Genomic DNA, 23828 nt, shown 5'->3' on the forward strand with positions numbered 1-23828 from the left:
TTATTTATTTTTTTAATTTTTAATTTATTAATAATTTTTTTGCAGTCCCTGGTTAGAAATATTTAATGATGGGTAATTTTTGAGAGTGATAGGAACACAGTGACATTTTATTAAAAGCTTGAAACAAATTAACCAACTTAGAACTTCACCTTTTTTTCACTTGAAAGGACATATGTCCTTCTAAGACACCATCTTGGTCAGACAAAACAGATTTTTATAAATTCATCATTGCCATAAAATGATTAACAAAAACAAAAAATTGTCTGGACATCATGTCCAACCAAACTTGGGATTGTGTCAGACAGCAAAATTTGGTCAGCCAATTTCTGATGACCGACTGTTATTTGCAGCCCTGTTATAATATAACTATGTAAAGCGAACAGCACGCCATGGAAATATTGTGTTTCAATCTTCTAAGTAAATACATGTATAACATAACTCCATTGTATTTTAATGGTCAAGTACATGTAAATAAAACTGCTGGAGCGATCTGTAGTCATAGCTTAAAATATAAAAATGTTTAATTTAACAGATCTAAAAATATAAAACGATACTCTAAATTTTTGATCATCTTCTGCGGTCTTCTTCAGAGAATGATGGATTTTTGCAAGGTTCGCAGAATTCTAATAAGCTACATCGAGGTTATTGTTCGTTGTCCCCCTGGGGAGCAACTAGTGATGCGTAAACCGCGTGATGCAAAAAGAAAAACAACATTGAACTGTCTTTTAACAGGTTGATATTGAGAAAGCCAATCCACACAGTGTGGAGAGAAAATGTGGTGAATATGTGCTGCACTTGTGGTCCCACTCACTCTATGTCCTGGCATGTTTACTCAAGGAGGTACAGTATGAAGCAACTGAAATTAGTTGTGCTTAATCCTTTGTAAGTGCCAATTCAAGACTGTTGGTTGAATGCTTTACAGGTACATCATATCAAATTTCTGCCTACACCCAAGTTTTGATACCATCTGAAGTTTACAGCAACATTTTTGTGACCTTTTTGCTTGTTGTTTAATTTCATAGAAATATACTGACTAGCTGATTTATTAATATCTTTGAAACAGAACTTTATTGCTGTTGGAGAGATTGATCCTCTGAATCGGAGACACTCCACCGACAAGAGACCAGATGTAGTGGTGCAAGGTACATGCTGCATTTCCTGGGCAATTTTATAAATCTAGACACAAATGCATACAGTATAACCTAGCAAATTTACCTATTTCCTGACATGCCTTGTCACTAAATCAGATAAATTGTTAAGTAGTTACATGTAAATATATATTACTTCTTTATAGAATTAATTTAGAGAGGGAAATCGCAAACAAGCTAAGAAGCATAGCAAAACAGATTACATGTATTAGTCTAAGATTATTTTCTCCTGTTTTTCATAGTCTTGCTTAGTTACTATTATTATATAACTTACAATTCCCAATTAAAGCTTGCTTTCTCACTTTTTTTACACACCAGTCTCCCTTCTTGCGGAAGATGAGTTGGTAAGAACACAGCTTAGAAGCCTTGATGTTCCTGTCCAAGTGACACAGCATGTTAACCCAATCCAAGTTCTTCCAGCTCGCACCCTCAGCTCCATGTACCAACAGCTTGGTAAGAACAAGTGGCTTAATTTTTTGTTTGAGTAGTCTGCATCAGCAGCTACAGTGTATACTAAAGGCAAGAGGAGGAAAATGCCGAAAACAGTCTTCCAGATAAGACAAGGTCCATTTCCTGACTTGACAAAATATTGACATGGTGCAATTCCTCATTGACAATTTGCCTTTTCAAACTTATCTGAAACCCAGACCAACAATAATTGAAAACATTAATCCTTACTAGTACCTCACTCTAACACTTTGCCCCAAATGACAAATTTCAAGTCAAAATAAATGATAATATAATTTTGATTTTCTTTTTTCAGGAAAAAATGCCAAGCTAAAACTTACTGGCAGGTAATGTTTCGTAAAAAGAAAAACAGGCTTAAAAAAAAGTTCAAAATAATGTATAAAGTTTGTTTTTTAATTCTTTGATCACTTCACATGCATACCACATTTCAAGTGGTCAAAAGCGAGTACTTCTGACTTGCTTAATATGCTCTTTTCAGACCTAACTATCACATTGGGGTGTTAGGAACAAGCATGTTGTACAATGTGGGAAACTCCATTCTGGCCTTTACACCTCAGGTGAGCTCACAAAAATTATTATAATCACATCTAGCGATGTTAGTAATTTGATATCAAGTAAGTCTGTTGGAGTAATAACCATGAGATGTTTTCTTCTCAATCTCATCATGATTCATTGTGCTAAATAAAAAAAGAAGGTTGTAAAGAAAAATAATATGCTTAACAATTGCCTTAAAAATCTTATTAAAAAAACTGTCTTATGAAACCAGGCCCGTAGGGTGGATTATCTGGAGAAGGGTTCTTTTTTTTTGGGAGTTATTTTTTAGCACCAAAGGCGCTAACACGAGCGCCGAAGGCGCGTGCCTCTAGGGGGTCTACAGACATTTCCCCCCCCCCCCCCCCCACAGGAAATTTTGCAAATTTAGGTTCTCTCAAGTGTCATTTCCTGCATTTTGACATCATTTCTGAGGTGGGGTGCATTTTCCTTCAATATAAGCTCTTCGAAAAGTAATTTTCATTCTAAAAAAAATTCTGAAATGTTCAGAAATGAGTGTGTGCATTTAGACAGTATTCAAAACACGATTATTAAAATAACAAACTGGGTGAATGAATGGACAAGAAATTGAAAGAATGTTAATTATCTGACATGTTATACAATTATGTATTTTAGAAACAACAACTGAACATGTTCTATGTCTTGGCAAGTAGTTTCTTTCCGGGAGTAATTCTATAACTTTCAGAAATTTTGGTTAGGATTATTTTACAATGCTCGCACATTGTCTTAGACTAAGAGCTTTGTCCAGAAATCCACAAAACAACAAATGCGCATGCTTGACCAATCCAAAAGATTAAAACTTCTCATTATAGTGCCAAAATGTTGCGGCTTCCTCCGATAATCCTGGCAAAGAAGGTAGTCGTCCGTGTAAGGCGACCAGTCACAGTCTTTTGATTGTTTTGTGTACAATTTTTTATCTTTTTAAACCCCCAAAAATGCCGACTTCAAAAATTTTAGGGGGTTCGTTCGAACCCCTCGAATCCCCCCACCCTACGGGCCTGCTTATGAAACATTGTCTATGTAGTTTGCTACAAATAATCACCATACCATCTTACAGACCCTCTGATGCATTTCTATAGAAACCATTATACTTACTGATTTCAAGTGGGTTATAAACTTTTCCCATGCCAGTGCTCACATCATGTTTTTTTTTTTTCGGCAACCCAAAGTGTTTGTTTGTTCTTTATACATGTACTTTCTTGTACATCAACATGACACAAGCAGGGTGGTGGAACCATATGATTTTTTTCTCTTTGACATCGCTCAACAAATTTCTGTATTAAGAGTGTGTCCATAAGAGGACCAGGCAACAGGTGGTACACCTCATATCACCGATTTCGCCCAAACTTAGCATAAATGCTGGGTGTGGTGAGCTATTTACTGTGACAAAACATCAGCTTAAAATATTTTATTCCCTTCAAGTTATGGCACCTTTTGCAAAAATGGCCATTTTTCACTAATTTATGCATATTTAATTAGCTGACTTTGATTGACCAGTTCCACAAGAAAAAAAGACTAATGAAAATAAAATTCACTGCATTATATTCTGTGGTTATTAGGCTTTAAGTACAATAATTCACTTCAACCGTCTGATTTGATTTCTTCTCCTCAAACGGTCTTTTGGAAGGTACACATTTCGTACTGTTGGAAATAGCCTTTAACTAGTGCCCAATATCTCCCATGAGCAACAACTTATATACATTATTCTTACATGGGTAATGAAATCCATCTCTAAACTTCACAAAAATGCCACAAAATGTCTGGGGACTTCAATATTTTATTAGTATTGAGGAACTAAACACACGTGACTTAACGATTTCTTGCTATTTCATCAAAATTCACCGAAACACAGAAGCCATTTATTTGCCTCAATTTGGCATAAAATCGGTACGAAATAGCTAATCAAGCATAAATCTATAGATAACAATCAAAATATTGGCGAAGAAAAGGCAGTTAGGACATTTTTCGGAGCGTTTTCAGAGCCGATATAATTCGGCAATGTTGTGATAGCAAATGTAAAAATAGCAGCGAAAGATTTTCTTCAAAAGCTCGCTCAATTCAACATTAAGGCACATCAAAGTTAAGAAACAAGAAAGTAATACTACATACATGCAACTTATCGACACACAGATGCTTTCTTTTGAAGAATTTGTTCTTCCTTGCTGCACTTCGATCCTTCGATCGATCTCAATTGACATGTACTGTTGCTTTGAGGCGCGATGAACTTAGCCAATACATCGTGGTTCATTCTTCGTGAAAGGTGTAAACAGGTTGTCAATAAAGTCATTCAAAGAGATGTTCAAAGTTCACGGAAGGACACTTCTCTCAGCCAGTTTGCATGAAATAAATTTAACTGGAAAATAAACAGCCGCCATGTTGTATTTCTACCTTTGAGCCTGCGGTTTCAGTCAGCGGTACGGTCGTTCACTGGGGCAAGTACGTAGTGTAGTCATCGTATAGTTGTTTGACTAAATCCTATATAGGGATATTCATAGAAGGGATACATAGCCTAGCCCTACACAGCTATACACACCTATACATAGCTTAACACACGCGTGTTCATTTGCTTTTCCTCCATAAATGTTTGTTTTCGTTGGAATAAGTAGCGGATGGCGTTATCTACCCTCTGAACAACCGGGGCTTGATCTTAGCCTTATAAGTAGTGTGCGTTTCTTGTAAAAGTGAGAATTTTTTTCAACTTCTCCCTTGAATTTTTTTGATAAATAGTTGATGAGAAATACACTGGATGCAGTGTAATGTATGCGATGCAATCGGTTTTGATGCTCTGAAATTGAGCTCTGAAATGTCGGAAACCATTAAATGATCAGAGCAAGTTTTTTCCATCTTATATCAGGTTAAAACTAGTATGTTTATTGTTTTTTTTGTTGTTTCTGTCTTTTTGGGAGGTGGGGGAGGGGGTGAATATGGACATTCGAAGAAATGGCGGTCAGGTTGTCAGCCTGGCCTGTGTACATCTATTCCCTCTGTTCAAATCGTCTATATTATATTACACTTTGGCAGCTAGGAGACTGAATTTGTCCCCACTCTCTTTTTCGGGATCCCACAAAGTTCTCCATCTGTCCATTTACCGATAAACGTCATTACTGCAGTTTTGTTTTAGAAAAGGGCATTTATGGGGACAAATTTTTCCTCCTGAATGCCCACATTGCAAGTGACGAATTGTGGCTTCAAATGATAATTTTCTTCATCACCGACTCAATTTAAGTGGCTATGTGAGTTACAAAGACGCGAATGCAGACTTTTGTAAAGAGCTTAAACCCCGCATTAACACTAAACAAATTTATTGCAAGACTAGGACTACGTAAGACGGCAAAACTTATTAGCTAATGTTTCAACCGGCACAGGTAGTCTTCTGTCTTCTTCGAGGTCAACGCGAGGGAAACCCGTTTTATTTTTTGTTGTTTTCTCTCTCTACATTCACACCTTTATATTTGCTGCGCCATATAGACTGCGTCGCTAAAGGCATTTCGTTCGTGAATACTTTGTTCAGTTCAGCACAGACGCTCCCCCAACTAAAGCACTTGCGCAAGAAAGACCACCTGCTACGATTACAAAACCTACCTCGCTATCAACCGGATAGTGATTTATCCCGTGGTAAACGTTATTCTCCAATTTTGCTGAGTTATTCATTTTTTTCCCATTTATACCCCGGGGGTAGGGGGAATTTGGTCAAAAAATGTAATCGTTATGCGCGGTATTAATCACTATTTCCGCCAGGGGAGGGGAATTTGAGCAAGCCATAAAAAATACAAATGTCTGGAAAGTAACTGGGAGACGTTGACATTTTGATTTGTTTAACTCAGTTGTTCATCCAGTTATAAAACGATTAACTGAAGGTGGCAGAACTTTTACCGTGACTGCTTGTAAAGAATGGAACAGCCTACCCCTATTTATGCGAAAATTATCAACGATTAAAGCTTTTAGGAACTCTCTTTGGAAGAGAATTTTTAAAGAACAGCAGCTTTTAAATCATTTTATTCTGTAATTTAGTTACACTTTTACTCTTTTTACCTTTTTAATATTTTATCTCGTATTTCTTGTATTTTTATTCGTAATATTTCATAGTTTATCCATAGTTTTAATATTCGTATTGTTCCGTGTATTTTTATATTTTATTGTAAATAATTATTGAGGGCCACTGGTTTGTTAGTGTTTTTATGCTATTTTAGTGCTACCCTCGTTAAATAAAGACTTTACTTACTTACTTACTTACTAACTGTGTAGCGTCTTTTATGCTAAAAATAATTGTTTATGTTCCAAAATGACGCTAAATGGCGGTATAAAACTGCTCCGACGTTTCGGCAATACTGCCTTCTTCAGGGTGCCACCCCAAAAAAGGCAGTATTGCCGAGACGTCGGAGCAGTTTTATACCGCCATTTAGCGTCATTTTGGAACATTAACAATTATTTTGATTTGGTTGCCGTGTATGCCGACCGTTGAACATAAAAATCAAGAACTCTGTTTCGGTGAAAGTCAAATGGAACAGAATTTTTTCTGGAAAATCTCTTCGGAAATTGACGGAACGTCAGAAATTTTCTTACCATTTGTAAGGTTTCCCAGTTCTAGTCTCCCATCCTTAGGAAAGAAATAACAGGAAACTGAGCTACAAATGGTAAGCGACATCTATTTCGGTTAGTTTGCTAATTTTGGAAAGAAACCTTTCAATTCCAACCGGTTCTCTCCAACAAATGGTAAGCACCCTAGAGTTTGTTCAGCATCACATTGCGGTGAACACGTCAAGCTGTAGCGGAGGGAATAGTTTTCCCTACGATAATTTGAAAATATTCTCATTTTCATCACAAACGCATCCAACGAACACTCGCAGAGGAAAAGCAAATGATCGCGCATGTGGTCACGCGTGATGGACGCGTGATGCCCAGTGAACGACCGTACCGCTGACTGAAACCGCAGGCTCAAAGGTAGAAATTCAACATGGCGGCTGTTTATTTTCCAGTTAAATTTATTTCATGCAAACTGGCTGAGAAAAGTGTCCTTCCGTGAACTTTGAACAGCTCTTTGAATGACTTTATTGACAACCTGTTTACACCTTTCACGAAGAATGAACCACGATGTATTGGCTAAGTTCATCGCGCCTCAAAGCAACAGTACATGTCAATTGAGATCGATCGAAGGATCGAAGTGCAGCAAGGAAGAACAAATTCTTCAAAAGAAAGCATCTGTGTGTCGATAAGTTGCATGTATGTAGTATTACTTTCTTGTTTCTTAACTTTGATGTGCCTAAATGTTGAATTGAGCGAGCTTTTGAAGAAAATCTTTCGCTGCTATTTTTACATTTGCTATCACAACATTGCCAAATTATATCGGCTCTGAAAACGCTCCGAAAAATGTCCTAACTGCCTTTTCTTCGCCAATATTTTGATTGTTATCTATAGATTTATGCTTGATTAGCTATTTCGTACCGATTTTATGCCAAATTGAGGCAAATAAATGGCTTCTGTGTTTCGGTGAATTTTGATGAAATAGCAAGAAATCGTTAAGTCACGTGTGTTTAGTTCCTCAATACTAATAAAATATTGAAGTCCCCAGACATTTTGTGGCATTTTTGTGAAGTTTAGAGATGGATTTCATTACCCATGTAAGAATAATGTATATAAGTTGTTGCTCATGGGAGATATTGGGCACTAGTTAAAGGCTATTTCCAACAGTACGAAATGTGTACCTTCCAAAAGACCGTTTGAGGAGAAGAAATCAAATCAGACGGTTGAAGTGAATTATTGTACTTAAAGCCTAATAACCACAGAATGTAGTGCAGTGAATTTTATTTTCAGAAGTCTTTTTTTCTTGTGGAACTGGTCAATCAAAGTCATCTAATTAAATATGCATAAATTAGTGAAAAATGGCCATTTTTGCAAAAGGTGCCATAACTTGAAGGGAATGAAATATTTTAAGCTGATGTTTTGTCACAGTAAATAGCTCACCATACCCAACATTTATGCTAAGTTTGGGCGAAATCGGTGATATGAGCTGTATCACCTGTTACCTGGTTCTGCCCTGTTCTCTCACGGGCACACTCTTAATGACATTTTCATGTTGCAGATTCTGGACTATCATCAGTTTTACCTGGCACTTGATAACGAGTTCCTTGCTGACAGGATCAAGTCTCTTGTGGGCTTTCTGGGAGCTAACTGGAGACGCCTTGGAAGACCAATCCTTACAATGATAATCACTCACTCCATGCTTGGTAGGTTATCATGGCACTCTATACAGCCCAGACTACATCAGGGCCCAGTTGTTCAAAAGGTGGATAACGCTATCCACCGGATAAGTCGCTATTCAGTGGATAAGTGTTAACAAAGCATACTGCGCTATCCACCAAATAGTTTTTTATTCGGTGGATAGCGTTATCCACCTTTTGAACAACTGGGGCCAGAAGGAAATAGTTTGGTGCACTAATGTCTGTAGTGTCAAATTAATTAGCTTCTGTTAACCTGACATTATCTGAAAAATCTATCCACCAAGGCTGTGCAGGACTGTCCCTAATTTAGTACGGCCATTTTTCCACTCGTACTTGGGCTCTTCTTTTGCTTCATGTTCTGTCAACAGACTAAGAAAAAAGTGACTGCTTGTAGTTGTAACTTGTTTTAATTATGCATTTACCAGAAGACATGTTTTTTCAAGGTCACTTAGGAACATTGTTGTTTGTGCTGTACAGAGAGTGTTTAACTGTAAAACAATGTGTATGCAACTCTTTCTAGCCTTCTCACTAGGAAAATAGCACCCAGTCTGTGTCGATTAGCAGAACTTAAATTTTGCCAACTTTATCAGTCATTGATTGTGGTCCCTTTTCTGCCTCATATGAAAGATGTTGTGTCTAGAAATTAAAGATGAGCGTCAAAACAGTATTAGACTTTTGCTGTAACTGTTTGTTTTTTTCTTTCTGTAGAGGACTCCATTTCTTCATCTATTGCCAAGATGATTGTGCAGTTAAGAAGTGGTTACATATCTGGAGTAAGGTGCGGTTTAATCGGGTTCTGACAATGTTAGAACCTTGGAACCTTGACTTCATGATGATCAAACAAAATGAATATTAAATAAATGGGAAATAAAATGCAGCTACACTGTATGAAACTGAGAGTAAGAAATATTATACCTTTATTGGTTGACAGATCCCACTCAAAAGCAGTAGTAACAGTAATATCGAATAATAGTAACACGTGTAGACTGTATAATGTGGCATGTTAAATAGCATTTTTTTCTGTTTCAGAGTTCGGCTGGGGTACCTTTCTGACTTCTTAAGTACATCTTGCATAACCAGTCTGCACTTTATTCCAGACAGTGATGAAGGTTAGTCTTGAATAGCAAACAAAGATTAAAGATTCAAGGTCAATCTAAAAGAGAAATATATTTTGATGTTGTTTTAATATGCAGTGGATGCCTATAGGCACAGTAATACAGTATCATTTTCTTTCAACTTGTCTCGCAACATTGTTGCATTGCAAGTTGTAAAGTGTTGTTGCACATATTACCACCCGGATTGCAAGTTGCAGCAACATGTTGCACAAAGTTGAACTCATGTCTATTAACATGGGAGATAATACATGCAAACACTTTACAACTTGCAGTGCAGTGCAATGTTGCGAGACAAGTTGACAAAGAATGTTTCCCGTATTACTAGGCCTTATAGGGGTCATAAATGGTCCCTCAAAATGTCGCAGTGCTCGCAAAATTAAGCTTTTGCTCGGAATGCTCACAAAATTTTTGTGGGTGCTCGTTTGCTCGTGCTCGCACGTTCTTACAAGTGCTCGCATGCTTGGTTTTTAGTGGGGTAGCTTTTTGAAAAGTGCTTGTTGCTCGCAAAGCTAATTTTTGTCAATGCTCGTGCTCGCAAAGAAAAACGCTGTGCTCGCATGCTCGCAAATGCTCGCAAAGACCATTTGATACCCCTCCTTATATCAGGGTTATACTGTTAAAATTCCATATTTATTCTCCTTGTACACTGTAGAACTCAGGAGACATAGAAGAAATCCAGAATCAAGTGAGATACTTAGGCGTACTGATTCTGATGCTGGCAGGGTAAGTTCTTTAGTACTTATTTAGACAGATCCTTTTTGCTTGTCAATTATTCTGTTTGAGATAAGACAAATTTTAAAGGTCCACTTGGCATCTTGCATGTTTGCAGCCATGTGTTTCTTATTTGAATTAGGAAATTTCATGCTTTTATTGGCAAATTTATCAAAAAGGAAATTGACTGAATCTTTGTTTCAGAATCGATCTGGAAGCAATCCTGGCCACAGTCCAGTTAAAAGAAAGGCCAGTTACAAGGGAATGGTGAGAAGAAGCAGAAGCATCTCCGTGTATTGTGATACGTCAAGTGGCACATCACGTATGTACTCGTTATTTTTTAGATATTATAACAGTGTTAAGTTACCACAGCTCAGTTGATCCACAGAGCGCTGGGTTGCAAAGTAAGAGGTTGTGAATTCCAACTAGCTGATAACATTATGCTGGCTATGACTGTTATGCCCTTGGGCAGAAATGTCATTCCCATGTCTTTTCTTCCACACTGATTTTATACAAAACAGTAAAGGGAGGTTAAAGAACTAGGGCCTCTCTCATTCACTGAGGCATGGTGGGAGTCTGGGAAGAAGTAAATTCATTGAGAGGACGCAAAGCTGTTAGCCTCTGCTGGAGTGAGGGACGCAAAGCTGTTAGCCTCTGCTGGAGTGAGGGACGCAAAGCTGGGTGCTGCTGGAATGAGGGACACAAAGCTGTTAGCCTCTGCTGGAGTGAGGGACGCAAAGCTGTTAGCCTCTGCTGGAGTGCCGAGGGACGCAAAGCTGGGTGCTGGTGGAGTGAGGGACGCAAAGCTGGGTGCTGGTGGTGTACCGTCTGGCAGATCATACATAAAAAAGGGAAATCAGTGGTGTCTCATGACCTTTAGCCCAATCTTATGCACAGCGACAAATTATGTCACAGCATTGATTAACATGTGTTAGGACACATCATTCATTCATTCATATTGAGTTGAGAACTAGTCATCAACTAAGTAAAGGGAATACCGTTAAGTGTTATACTCTTGGAACGTAAAGCTAATTTTGCAGGTGTTAGTCAACTGTGTGCTGTTTCTATGTTAGTCTTCTTTGCTGTCCTTGTATGGATTGTCACACAGTCTCCTTTGTAGCTGCCGTTGAATCGTCACGTAATGCGTTTCCCCAATATAGATAGCAAGGAGGAGTGCTTTTTTGATATCCCACAAAACGGACTTTGAAGGACATGTTTTCTCTCTCCTCTGATTTAAATCACTGTATATAGACAAATATTCTTAGGGTGTTTTTCTTATGACTGTCAGAAAACAGAAAAAAAAAACATTACTTTGGTCGCAGACAGTTTAAAAGCTGATGTAAACTTAGAGCAAGCACTTATACATGTGACAGGCACTGGAAAACTTGCATGCATATAACTTTATTTTCACCTGTTTGGAAAAGAAATTTTATTTGTTCGTATTTATAATAGTTAGAGTATGTTGAACCTTGAAAACCTAGCAAACTGCAAAACCAAAAAAAACGCACAGCCAGTACCTTGAACAAGCAACATTTTAGGTTTTGGTAAAGTTCATCACTGATGTTAGACTCCAAAAGCCGCTTAGAACCTTTTTTTTGTAGTTATTTTGTCTGTTGACTGCTGACAACTTTGTCTTACATTCGGCTAAGGGCGTCCATATTCACGTAAAAAAAGGAACATCGATTGTTTTTGTTAGAGGGTTAAAAAAAAAAGTCAGCAGTGGTGTTTGTGAATAATTATAGATCTTGTCTATACTTTATACTGTATTTTGGTCCCTGTAGTTATTTTGTGGAGTACAACTGCATGTATTAACTGAAAAGATAACTTAACTGAGGAAAGTTAAAGTAACAATAAAGTAATAACTTTAAAAATGTAAACCTGGCAATGTAACCTTTAATGCATGTTATAACATTAAACTTTAACTCTTCTTGTAGCTGTGTGTTGAAACATACATGCTGTAAATAGGACATATATACTTGCTGTATGTGACTGCATCTGTGTTGTGTAGATCACCTGCAATATTAGTATGAGCACAACGTTGTTGTAACGTTGTGCTCTTTGTGTAGAGTGGTCACAGTAAGCACTTCGTAAAAAATTAAGTCATGTGCTGATAAAGGGAGTGAATGCACGCGGAGGAGCATGCATAACTTCAAGGCAAGGTTGTTCATATTGTAATCCATTTCCATCCTCGCCTTCGTTAGTCCTTCTCACTTCCTAATGGGTCCCTGTCATTTGTCGAGTACTGATCTACAAAATCAAACCATTATTGATGGGTTTCCTACATGTAAGCCTTGCGTTTTCAAGTGTATCTAAGTATATTGCAATCCATTTCTATCCTTAGTCGTTCTCACTTTGTAGTGACTTACTGTCATCATCTACAAAATCAAACTCTTATTGTTTGGTTTACAGCGATCTGGGTAGCATTTCTAACTGGGATTTTAACTTAGGATTTTTATTGACGGTTTCCCATACACTAATCACGTGGGTTTCAGCCACACGCAGGTTATTCCACTCTACATCATCCGACACTGATGAGACTGACTCAACAACACGCAGCCTTCCTTCACCAACCTGGAGTACCGGATCAGGTACTTTGGCACGGCTGGCTTGTTTTGTGTTTTGTGTGTTTTTTTCTGTTTGTTTTTATTTTTTGTGTGCACGTGTTTTATTGTGATTTCAGCCAACTTCGTAAACTGATTATTTAACTTTGTTTGATGCAAATTCAGAATCATATGTACTTTCATAAAAACTCCTTTAAACAGGACGTATATTTGTCAAAGGGAGATGAGTACCAAGAGAGCGTTACATTGAGTCGTTCAGCAGGTTACAATAAAAACCAATGGGATTTTCAGGAATTAAAACATAAAAAAAAAAATTTAAAAAAAAGCAAACATACAAAGGAGGAGAGAAAACAGTGCACCGATGCACTCAACACTGAATAGTGCAAGATGCCATGATGAATTGATTCCTACACTGTAACCAGTTCTCTTCTTATCTCGGATTGTTTGATGATCAACAGGGGAGTTAACATGCTAATTTGTACCAAGACAGTGACAGTAAACTGATCTTGCTTGAGAAGTGATGTGCATAAATTAAATCAAGCATGAGAATAAAACACGGGTTCCAGTGTGAATTTAACGAACGATCATCGCTGATGTGTTTTAATTTAAGTAGTTGGAAAGAAACCTGTAGATTATTGAATGCTTTAAAAGGATTGCGTTGAATACCTGCATAACACGAGTTTTTGTTTCGAGAAGAAGATCAAAACATTTCCAATTCCAACTCACAACCTCAATTTGCACCATTAGCCAGCCTAGACTAACTAGATTGGAAGAAGACATATTAAAATTTAAGTTACAATGCACAATATACTTTAAACAATTAAACACCTTTTAAGTAATTATCACTCAGCTCATTCTTAAACGTGGTTCTCATATAGGTTCAATAAACCTGCATTTTTAAAAACAAGAAGTTCTGATGTAAAAGGGTCTGGCGATTCTCACTCCAACCAATATTATTTTATAAGAATGAACATTCTGTTTAAAACAAGTTAGAAACTTGTGCCTGTTATTATTTTTTGTTCTTTCAAAACACTTTTCAATGCTGCGTTTAGGTTAACAGTTTTCAATTTAACAATTACTGATAATTTATGAAAGAAAACTGAAATTCGCGCTTGGACATCAGATGTTATGTTTTCGTTTTATGAGATTTGATGTATTTTACTTTTTTTGTATTTTTTTTAGAAATTACAATGACAATAATACATACAAGAACCTAATTACAATACTACAGACACAAACGAATTACAATATGAAACAAGCCTTGCACAACATGACTAAACTAAGTACAAATTGAAAGGAAAAAAAAAACAAATGAAGGAACTGACATCTCTTTTACATTGGAGCTTCTGTTATACTTCATATGATAACGACTAAAAATTATAAAATATTCCATAGTTTACTCAAAACTAAATTAATGATATCTTTGAAACACCTAAATGATAACAATGTAATGTAGGGTGATTAAATAATATTTTACGGATAGGTAAACATAAATTTAACTCTTTTAAAGCACATATAAAATAAAGAGTTAACCACGACTGAAGAAGTAATAATATTATAAATTAAAAATATAAAATTACATATACACACTTGGTTTTGGTGTTTGCGCCTGGGAGGTCGAAACAGCAACCGGTCTTCTATTTTTTCAATGCATGCATAACAAAAACTGAGCTCAGAAATCGCAATAAAGACAAATGAATACTAACATGAGTTGAGAGTCGTTGGAAAAGCACTCTAAGTAAAAATAAGTATAGAAATCAGTCCAGGATAAAAAACGATTCATTTCGGGATATGATAGTTTTATCATGCGGCGCTATCTTCTGCTCGTGTAACAAACTTGGAGATAACAGGTTTCGTCACTTAATAATCTCCAAGGTTTTCAATTCTTCTTGTTTGCTTTTGTGTTGATGTAATTTTGTCCATCTTTGCTATCCCTAGTTCCCGGATGTAACGATTTTGAAGATAGAGCAGCCAATGGCTGGACGCCAGCCAGGTCACGTGCAATGTCAGCTGACATGGAGACGAGAGAATATCTGAATCAGTTGGAAGAAGCAGGGACAATCGATGCACAAGCTGATATACTACACTTCTTGTACAATACAAAGTAAAGAAATATGGATTTATATTTTTACTTGTGCTAAATGGGAAAAAAGAATCTAGAATCTAGTAGGACTTATCACTGGCGGCATTTAAATCCGGTTGCCGTAGCATGAAGCGACTGGGACTGTGTAAATTGTAACACAATGACCCCGGCTAGGGCTTGAAGACAGACATTACGTTTCGAACCAGAGTCCAGCGCGCTAATTGTTAAGCCACTGTGCTAACCTAGTGTGCCTCTTACCGCGAATTGTGTTCGTAGATGTTATTGAATGAGTGTGAGGTCCGTATTGGGGAAATATTGGTCTTGTTTTTTTATTTTGTTATTTGTAAACTTTATAGACTGGACTGGAGGCGAGACCAATTTGCCTCAATACTAATCAAACAAGCTTCCGAAATGAAGTTGTTGTTGTTGTTGTTTTCGGGTGGGGTATGTACTTTAACAATTTCGCCCACACATAAATACATTCACACCCGACAAATGCAGGAGACAAATTTAACCCCAATACATTGTTTTTGTTTAAATGCCACCTTCACAGTATTGATGACGTTTTGTTTTTCGTTGTGATCCTTCAGAGGTCCCGACTTTGACACGCACCTGTTTGGTGAACGAGGAATTACAGTCGAGAAACTTCTAGAAGAACTTTATGAGAAGGTACCTTAATGTATTCTAATGTTTTAGTTTGACATGAAACTGTGTTAAATTTAGAACATCACGTTGTTGTCTAGCTTTTTAGTAGCTTATTTCCTTGTTTGTTAAATGAAATCGCTTTGTAACCGTTGCGACATGCAGGATTTTTTTTTAGTTATTTGTAGTGACTTCACAGCTTAAAATTGTAAACGTGACTTTGTGTTGTTTGGTTTGTAGGCTTGTCAAATTAAAATGTGGTCTTTAGTCAGACACACGGCTGGGCTTCTGAAGAAACGAGTAGAAGATCTGGCGGAGGTAAATTAAATATTTATTTTGCTCTGTTTGCTTTCTTCAAGTTATTTTGGGAGATTCAACTATCACAAGCCCAAGGGGGTCCAGAATAAAACATAGCCATTTTGTCCTGGAAGACAGCTTGCCGTTTTTAGCATGGCTTATGCTACTTCTACACAATCGCCTTCAGGAAACAGAATCTTGATACCTCTGATGGCTTTCCTCATTCTTGCCTGAATACTTTTCTTGTGAAAAAATAAAGAGATGGCATGGAAGATTGCAAGAGTTTAGTTCAGTAAAATCTGAACCTTTCCCGAATCTTTTAAACACACCTTCACTTTGTAAATATGTTGAATGTTTTTTTCCTAAAAGTACTTTTCTGACATATAGTTTTGCGATAATTTTACTTTGTTCATTCTTCACCAGGCTGCAACGGATCTGTTAGTTCACCAGAAGCAATTGACTGTGGGCATCCCGCAGGGGGGACATGAAGAGGTTATAACAAGGTGAGTCACGTTAGGTTGCATTTTTCTCAGTTCTCTTTTCCTGTTTGTTGTGACAGCTAGTCAGTTTTTGGTTCTTGTTGCAGACCTCTTCCACAAGAAGAGATGAAGAACATAATCTTCAATGTGTTTGGTGAGGATATGAGCACTGGTGTAGTGACACAGGTAATGTACAGAATAATATTTATTGGTGATTCTTCCAGTGAATTAGCTATTAGATTTTACTCTTATTTCAAATATCATATTTTAATCATTTTCTTTGTCGATCTCCAAGATTGACATTTTTTTCTGTATTGCTTCAGCATTGAGTAGCTAACATAAAGTGTGTTTTCATTACCAGGAGCTCCTTGTTTACCTTGGAATCTTTGTTCGAACCGAGCCGTCCTTGTTTAACGAGATGCTGAGGCTTCGTGTTGGTCTGATTATAGAAGTTATGGTGGCTGAACTGGCTAGGTCACTGGATTGTTCTGGTAAGACACATTCGGGTCCTTCAGGTTTTTAAACGTTTTTAAACAGGGTAAGAGTTGTACGGTTTGAAATGTTCTTGCATTGTAAGGCTTTAGCCAGCTCTCGGATTGTAGAAAAAACGCGGGGAAAGTGGGCGAGCGTTCTCTCTCCCATTTTGTCCAACGCTTTCCTTTCTCCGGTTTAACGTTAACAGGCCAACAGGAGGAACTCACGCTAAAAGACGTGTTCATTGGGAAAATAGAAAAAAGTGATTTGTTGAATTATTTTTTTAATTCTAGCAAAATTGCATATCTGGTTGAGTCGGAAACATTCAAAAATCCCAAACATTGATGTATTTAAAGAACTAGTTGATCTAAAATATAGAACTGAGAAGTATATAGCAGTAAAAAATAATATGCAGAGCAAATTTCAGACTAGATGGCATTTATATATAAGTAATAATAGCTAAATCATAAGTTCTTACGAGTAAGATAATGGTAAATAGATAAGATAGTACATAGGTATATTGTAACGGTGTCATTGGTATATATGCACCGCAAATTTGTATAAGTCTGTAAAATTGTAAAATTTCTGTTTGCAATTTAACAATGGCAATAAATATGTGGAAAAAAAAAAAAAAAAAAAAAGGTTTTTAAACGTTTTTAAACAGGGTAAGAGTTGTACGGTTTAAAATGTCCTTGCATTGTAAGGCTTTAGCCAGCTCTCGGATTGTAGAAAAAACGCGGGGAAAGTGGGCGAGCGTTCTCTCTCCCATTTTGTCCAACGCTTTCCTTTCTCCGGTTTTCTTTTTGCATTTTATCCATGAACTAAGAGAACGGAACAGGCTAGCAGGCTTATCGCATGGTTGCAATGGAAGTTCAAAAAAAAAATAAACAAGTTGAAAAAAATACTTCTCTTCACTGATGGCCATACAACTTCTATTTATAAATGTTCTAAGAATTTGCTGTTACATCAAGACAGCATCTCTAGTTGATGATTGTCTATATTCTCCTCACCTGTCTGCTTGACAATGTATTGATATTGTAAGGAGAAAGTAGATCTCAATCACAATTTAAGCGTAAGTGTTGTTATCTTCTAGGTGAGGATGCTGCTGAGTACTTCATGAACTTGAGTCCTTTTGAGATGAAAACTCTCCTGTATCACATCCTGAGTGGCAAAGAGTTGGTTGTTACAACTGGTGAGTTCGTGTCACACTGCAAAGTGTCGATTTTTTTAAACATTGCTGTAGTTATTTAACACATTATGATCCCCGGGTTGTGCTCTTCAGTTTGTGCATGTCTGAGAGAAGAGCTCTGGAGAAGATTTATGATTATGATTAACGTTTCAATCGCTGTCAATGGTTTTTATATTTAGTAAGATATAATTTATCTGATGAAGCTAAAAGCATTTCTGACATTTTACATACATACATTCTTTATTCAAGACGCAAAATTACAAGTAAGAACAAAAAGAAAAAAGGCATATAGAAAAGGAAATTACGGGGCTATCCCTATATAAGAACTCCCTAAAATAATACAAAAATACAGAAAATATATAAAAACTTAAGTCCTTAATAAAATTTTAACCTTTAAAAGACGTATTAGGGGTATTTCTTGAGATGTTGATTCTTTGTGCTCATTTCTTAAATTTTTAGATTTTACAGTCTTCAAATTTTTAGCTTTCGCTTTTTAGGCATTTTTATTACATTCTGTAGTTTATTTCATGCAGGGCCCCACTGAAATCCACATTAGTGACGTGGGCTCCCTGTTAAAACGAATTGGTTGTGTGGGTTTCCTGTGCTTACATTATTTCTTCTTGTCACTGTTCAGATTTGATGTCAGACAAGCCATCTCCAGAGCACCAGATCTCCTTAGTTAATATCGATCTTCCCAAGAGAGTTGGAATCAAAAAGCTATCAAGTGCTTTACGGGTCAGTTACCTTTTACCCTGTTAACAAAATCCCCTTGCCATCCAAACTTCCCTTTTTTCTTCAACCTTTTGAGTTCAACCCCGTGGGTTTTTGTTCTAGTGTGGATGCACCAATGTACTTTCTTTTAACCAAAATTGACAGTTCGTTCACTTTTGTAGTATTTCACAAAAAAATTGTTTGCACGATTTTACAGACTTACTGTTTAACATCACATCATTGTTTGTCAATAGAAAGTTAGCTGTTCTAAAGCACGTTGTTGCACGATTTTGACTCTTTATTTTTCAGTTTAATAGCACGCTTTCAGAAAGTTAGCTGTTCTAAAGCACGTAGTTGCACGATTTTGACTCTTTATTTTACAGTTTAATAGCCTTTTCAGAAAGGTAGCTGTTCTAAAGCACGTTGTTGCACGATTTTGACTCTTTATTTTTCAGTTTAATAGCACGCTTTCAGAAAGTTAGCTGTTCTAAAGCACGTAGTTGCACGATTTTGACTCTTTATTTTTCAGAAAGGTAGCTGTTCTAAAGCACGTTGTTGCACGATTTTGACTCTTTATTTCAGAAAGTTAGCTGTTCTAAAGCGCGTTGTTGTACGATTTTGACTCTTTATTTTTCAGTTTAATAGCACGCTTTCAGAAAGTTAGCTGTTCTGAAGCACTTAGTTGCACGATTTTAACTCTATTTTACAGTTTAATAGCACGCTTTCAGAAAGTTAGCTGTTCTAAAGCACGTAGTTGCACAATTTTGACTCTTTATTTTACAGTATAATAGCACGCTTTCAGAAAGTTAGTTGTTCAGTGCTAAAGCACGTAGTTGCACGATTTTGACTCTTTATTTGACGGTTTAACAGCACGCTTTCATATTTATTAACAGAAAATAAGTGCTGCTAAAGCCTTTACGGGGACGCACATGGTATGTTAAAAAGCAAAGCACTTTATTTTATAACGTAATCTGTTAAGCTTGTCTTATGGTGAAGGAAATAACTTCTAAGCACGTTAAACTGTGGGTTCTTTTTTTCTGCACTTGCTATTAGAAGCATTTTAGATGTTTGTTCGCTAATGAGTAAAGTTCTCGTGGTTTTGCACAAAGAAAATGTGATACGAGGCACCTCAACTTAATCTTAAAGAACTGGCAATAAGCAAAACCATCAAGCGATGGAAACGTAAACTGCCGTATTTAGATAAGCTACAGGAAGCGCTTTTCGACGTTTCTTTTTTTTCGACGCATATCAGTTAGTCTTTGTTTTGGGAGGATTCGTGGATGACATAGTGCTGTGTACTGCGACTTAATTGAATGTAAAGGGTGCAAATAAAGTTGTTGTTGTTGTTGTTGGTTTCGAGGACTGGCCAGGGTCATTCACTTCACAGTGCTTCTCCAGAAATATAATTGGGCAACAGCAAATTAATGTTATGACTTAACAAAAATTTTGCGGCTAACTTTCACTAGACAATCGTCCCCATCATGGATTGTAGAAATATTCTCAACCGCGTCATGCTGCAAAAACTGGAAATACATCGCCGAATGCATGAGGTATGAGGCTTCTCCTGCTTCCCAGGACTGGAGCGGACATGAACCGGTTTGCAATCAAACAGCTGTGACGATGTATTGTAGTCGCTTGAGTCAGCAAATGCCTCTCGTCGAACCGAGGCACACCATAGTATTAATGTGTCTTGTGTGATTGGTTCTAGCTCAGTCGATTAACTGCACGGATTTCTGTAGTATTACGTCATCAGTAACGCATTTTGCGCGAGGGGGGAAGGTGAAAATGATCGTGCAGCGCAAGACATTTGTTTAGTCATGCTAGACAGTTTACAACCTTCTTGTTTTTAAAAGTCATTTTTTGACAGATCTTGTGGGCGCAGCGTCACACTAAGAATTGTTATTTAATTTAGCATATGAGTGGGAGAGGATTGCTTCCGTTACACGACCGTAACAAACAGGAATATGAAAGCGCCAAACATGAGGAGGAAGAGGATCCTCATTCAGGAGATGACCGCCTTGGCCAGTGGATCAGGAGGAGGTGCCTTGATGGAGCCCTCAACCGAGCCCCTGAGGATTTTTACCCCAAATTCTGGAAAGTTCTCGAAAAGGTTCGTTGTGTGAAAGTGAAGGTTTGGGTCTTGTGTTGTTCGGGCCCCGGTCGTTGTAAGGACGGGTAATGCTATCCGCAGGATGTTTTTCTACCCCGCATTTAGTTTTGTCCAGCATTTCCTGTGGTGTTTTCGGTGTGTGTGTTCTACGACCCACTAGAGCTTCTAGGCCTGTAATGTTTTTCTTTTTTTTCTTTGATTAACTATTGTGTATTACGTGACTGAAGCGCATTTATCCTTTTAGTGCCGAGGCCTCAAAATTTACAACAGCGAATTACCAAATGCTAAGGTCCAAGAGGTATGTAATTAGTAAAATTTCATTTTCAACTTAATATTCACTGTGTCATTGTTCTTCAGTTCCTATGGTGATTTCCCGCCGAAACTATAAAAAACTGTGGCGGGAAAATGGAGACGACGCGCGCTCTTTTCACTCGTATTATGGAAACGAGGCTTAGCAGACACACGGGTCTGGCCGCGAATATTTATTTTTCTTAACAGACCTCCGATTCGCTGTTTTGCAGATGACCCCAGGAGAGCTGAAGTTCGCGCTGTGTGTTGAAGCTGCGCTGAATCGCATCCCTGAGCCTGAGTACCGCCAACTGGTTGTGGAGATGTTAATGGTGTTGTCTCTTGTAGTGGAGTATCATCCAGAACAATCCCTTGGAGACTGGATTGATGTTGATGAACTGGTGCGGGAAGGACATAAGTTGTACCTTCAAGATCAGGTGATTTCTGCTGGCAGTACTATGTACATTATTATCTGATTAGCATAATTCAAAATTCACCTGACTCTCAAACGGTATCGTTAGTGAAAAATCGTTAGTAAAAAATTTCCCGTTCCATTTAATATAGATAAAGCAATCTTAGATTGCAATCTGAGCGATCTCCAAAGGTGGATTGCTCAGATTTAAGTAAACAGAACCAAGGTTCCAATGGTTTGTTCCACTTAGCAAACTTTAGGACAAAATCCAAGTTGACTAAGTAAACAAGCCATACTAATGTTTCTAGTATGGGTAAACCTATTTTCAGATTTCTGTTTCAGCAGGCATCAAAATTCATGCATTTCTTTTCTGGGGCAACCGTACCTATATCTAGTTACCATGTCAGGTTCCAAACGTATTGAACAATGCATTCAAGGTTCCAATACGTACAGACGCTTGTGTTTGTGTGTGTGGCCGGCGTGTAACTTCAGCCATATGTACAGCTGTATAAATGCTTGCAAATTTAACGTTGTAAAAAAGAAATATCTCGTTTAGTATTCAACGTTTTCCTCTCAGACTTTCCGCAATGACTATTTTTCATGGTGGCCGTCACTTTATTGTATATGTACGCTTTGCAGGCTAAGTTTATTTTCCGACAAGTTATGTGTAGATTAAATATAATAAGATACTGCAATATCACAGAATTAAGGTAGCAAGAGTAAACATAGGGTAGGGTGTGAGTTGCTTGGTTTGGACGCGCGAGGGAAAGTTCCCATCCCACGCGCGCGCTCAAAATTCTCGCCGCCGACACGGACTGAGGAAGCAAAACTAGCTGTTTTATGGTTGCCGCTTCTAATTTTCAATTTTTAAGACGTTTTATTGTGTTTCATGGCGAGTTTTAAGGGCAGAAAAAGGAAAAGGTTATTGGTTTTAGTTGGTAATCGTATCGTCGTCTTGTTATTTCAGATGAGCATCAAAGGTGATTCCACGACATGTTGCGCTCGTCCTGCTCACGAGAAAATCAGTTGTGGTGGAGCGGCAGGAATCTGTCGGTATTTCTACGACACCGCACCAAGTGGACGATTTGGTACCATGACTTACTTCTCAAGAGTTGTTGCCAAGAGAGTCAGCTTCCTGCCTCACCAGAATGAATGCGTGGTGGCCTAGCAACGCACTTGTATCTGGAAAAAAGAAAAAGAACTGTTGCAGTTTAAATAGACGTTCTGGTAATGGAACCTAACTGAGTACCTTGAAGTTTCCTGAATTGCCAACATGGCTGCATATCAGATACGACGCGCTCAGTTCTCACCCCCCTGCCGCCCTTCCCCCTCCCCCTCCCCTCGAAGGACGTACTGAAGACGTAACATTACAGAGATCCCTGTACTGTCTCTGATTCGTTGTTGCCCGCTTTTAAATTTTCGCTCGTTATAAAACAACCAATTGGAGACACTAAACGAAACTCTGAAAAGCTACGTCATTAGTATGGAATTGTGGCTCTCAAACGTTTCTCTTGAGCGGGGGGGGGGGGCGCAATTAAGCTTGCTAAGGAACCGAAGTGTCCGCAAGGCGGGTTTTATTAGTTTTGCAAGCATTGCAGGACATTTATTAGAAGCTTAGTTTTACAAGCTAGCGAAAACAATTAGTCATCAGATATGTACAGCAGTAAGAATTTTATCTCAATATTTCTCGAGGTTGTTTCCTTGTTTTTGTTGTGCGTCCCTCGATTGAAGTCTTTTAACCCAAATATCAATAAAACACTAGATTTGTGCTCTTCTGCCTTCAATTAAACACTAGGGCTCAGTTGTTCAAAGGGTAGATAACGCTATCCACCGGATAAATAGCTATCCGGTGGATAAATCTCAACACAACTAACTACCTGCTACCCACTGGATACCCTTTCACCACCCATTGAACAACTGGAGCTGATCTTTCTTCTTCGAAATTGAGGAGTTTATGTAAAAATATCACAGAAGCTGTTAAGTTAGAAAAGTTTTTTTTATTATTTTTTTAGTTGTATAAAATTAAAATCAACTGATATATATATATATAATGTAAGGTATTTTCGCTATAAATATGGCATGGAAATTAACCACATGGTGTTCTGAAATGATAAACATTTAAAGTGTTAAATTATGCTTTTAAAGAGTTGCTATTAAATTATACCTGCGTGTGGAGGAAGTAGAATAAACACATATTGTACTTAAATCCGTTGTTTGCTCGTTGTCTCCACTGCTGCATACTGGGTGATACTTGCCTTTATCAAAACTGGTGGATGCCGAGGAGGCGACGGCCCACCCCCCAACCGCGCGGGAATAATTGTTAAATCCGTGCGTCATAGGTTTTCAAAAACGTGGGTGGTACTCGCGCCC

General features: G+C 37.7%; 1 protein-coding gene across 3 annotated transcripts in view; it reads left to right on the top strand.

Annotated features, from left to right (window-relative positions):
- Positions 1 to 23103, top strand: part of LOC144653725 (phosphorylase b kinase regulatory subunit alpha, liver isoform-like) — a 33505-nt gene extending 10402 nt beyond the window's left edge. Inside the window, exons 14-37 of one of the 3 annotated variants that reach the window (XM_078513792.1) lie at positions 733 to 840; positions 1064 to 1142; positions 1467 to 1601; positions 1912 to 1942; positions 2095 to 2173; positions 8248 to 8392; positions 9095 to 9164; positions 9416 to 9495; positions 10154 to 10224; positions 10417 to 10534; positions 12705 to 12800; positions 14712 to 14877; positions 15447 to 15525; positions 15739 to 15816; positions 16219 to 16298; positions 16382 to 16460; positions 16636 to 16765; positions 17842 to 17940; positions 18572 to 18672; positions 19542 to 19580; positions 20561 to 20758; positions 21003 to 21056; positions 21280 to 21483; positions 22426 to 23103. In XM_078513792.1, the coding sequence (XP_078369918.1) occupies positions 733 to 840; positions 1064 to 1142; positions 1467 to 1601; positions 1912 to 1942; positions 2095 to 2173; positions 8248 to 8392; positions 9095 to 9164; positions 9416 to 9495; positions 10154 to 10224; positions 10417 to 10534; positions 12705 to 12800; positions 14712 to 14877; positions 15447 to 15525; positions 15739 to 15816; positions 16219 to 16298; positions 16382 to 16460; positions 16636 to 16765; positions 17842 to 17940; positions 18572 to 18672; positions 19542 to 19580; positions 20561 to 20758; positions 21003 to 21056; positions 21280 to 21483; positions 22426 to 22626 (2520 nt within the window). In that variant the 3' untranslated portion in view covers positions 22627 to 23103. The remainder of the gene's footprint in view (positions 1 to 732; positions 841 to 1063; positions 1143 to 1466; positions 1602 to 1911; positions 1943 to 2094; positions 2174 to 8247; positions 8393 to 9094; positions 9165 to 9415; positions 9496 to 10153; positions 10225 to 10416; positions 10535 to 12704; positions 12801 to 14711; positions 14878 to 15446; positions 15526 to 15738; positions 15817 to 16218; positions 16299 to 16381; positions 16461 to 16635; positions 16766 to 17841; positions 17941 to 18571; positions 18673 to 19541; positions 19581 to 20560; positions 20759 to 21002; positions 21057 to 21279; positions 21484 to 22425) is intronic. The other 2 variants (XM_078513793.1, XM_078513795.1) reach the window with 2 other exon arrangements.
- Positions 23104 to 23828: the final 725 nt, after the last annotated feature.

Source organism: Oculina patagonica, chromosome 5 (assembly GCF_052425735.1).
Source record: "Oculina patagonica isolate OP01 chromosome 5, crgOcupat, whole genome shotgun sequence".
NCBI lineage: Eukaryota > Metazoa > Cnidaria > Anthozoa > Scleractinia > Oculinidae > Oculina > Oculina patagonica.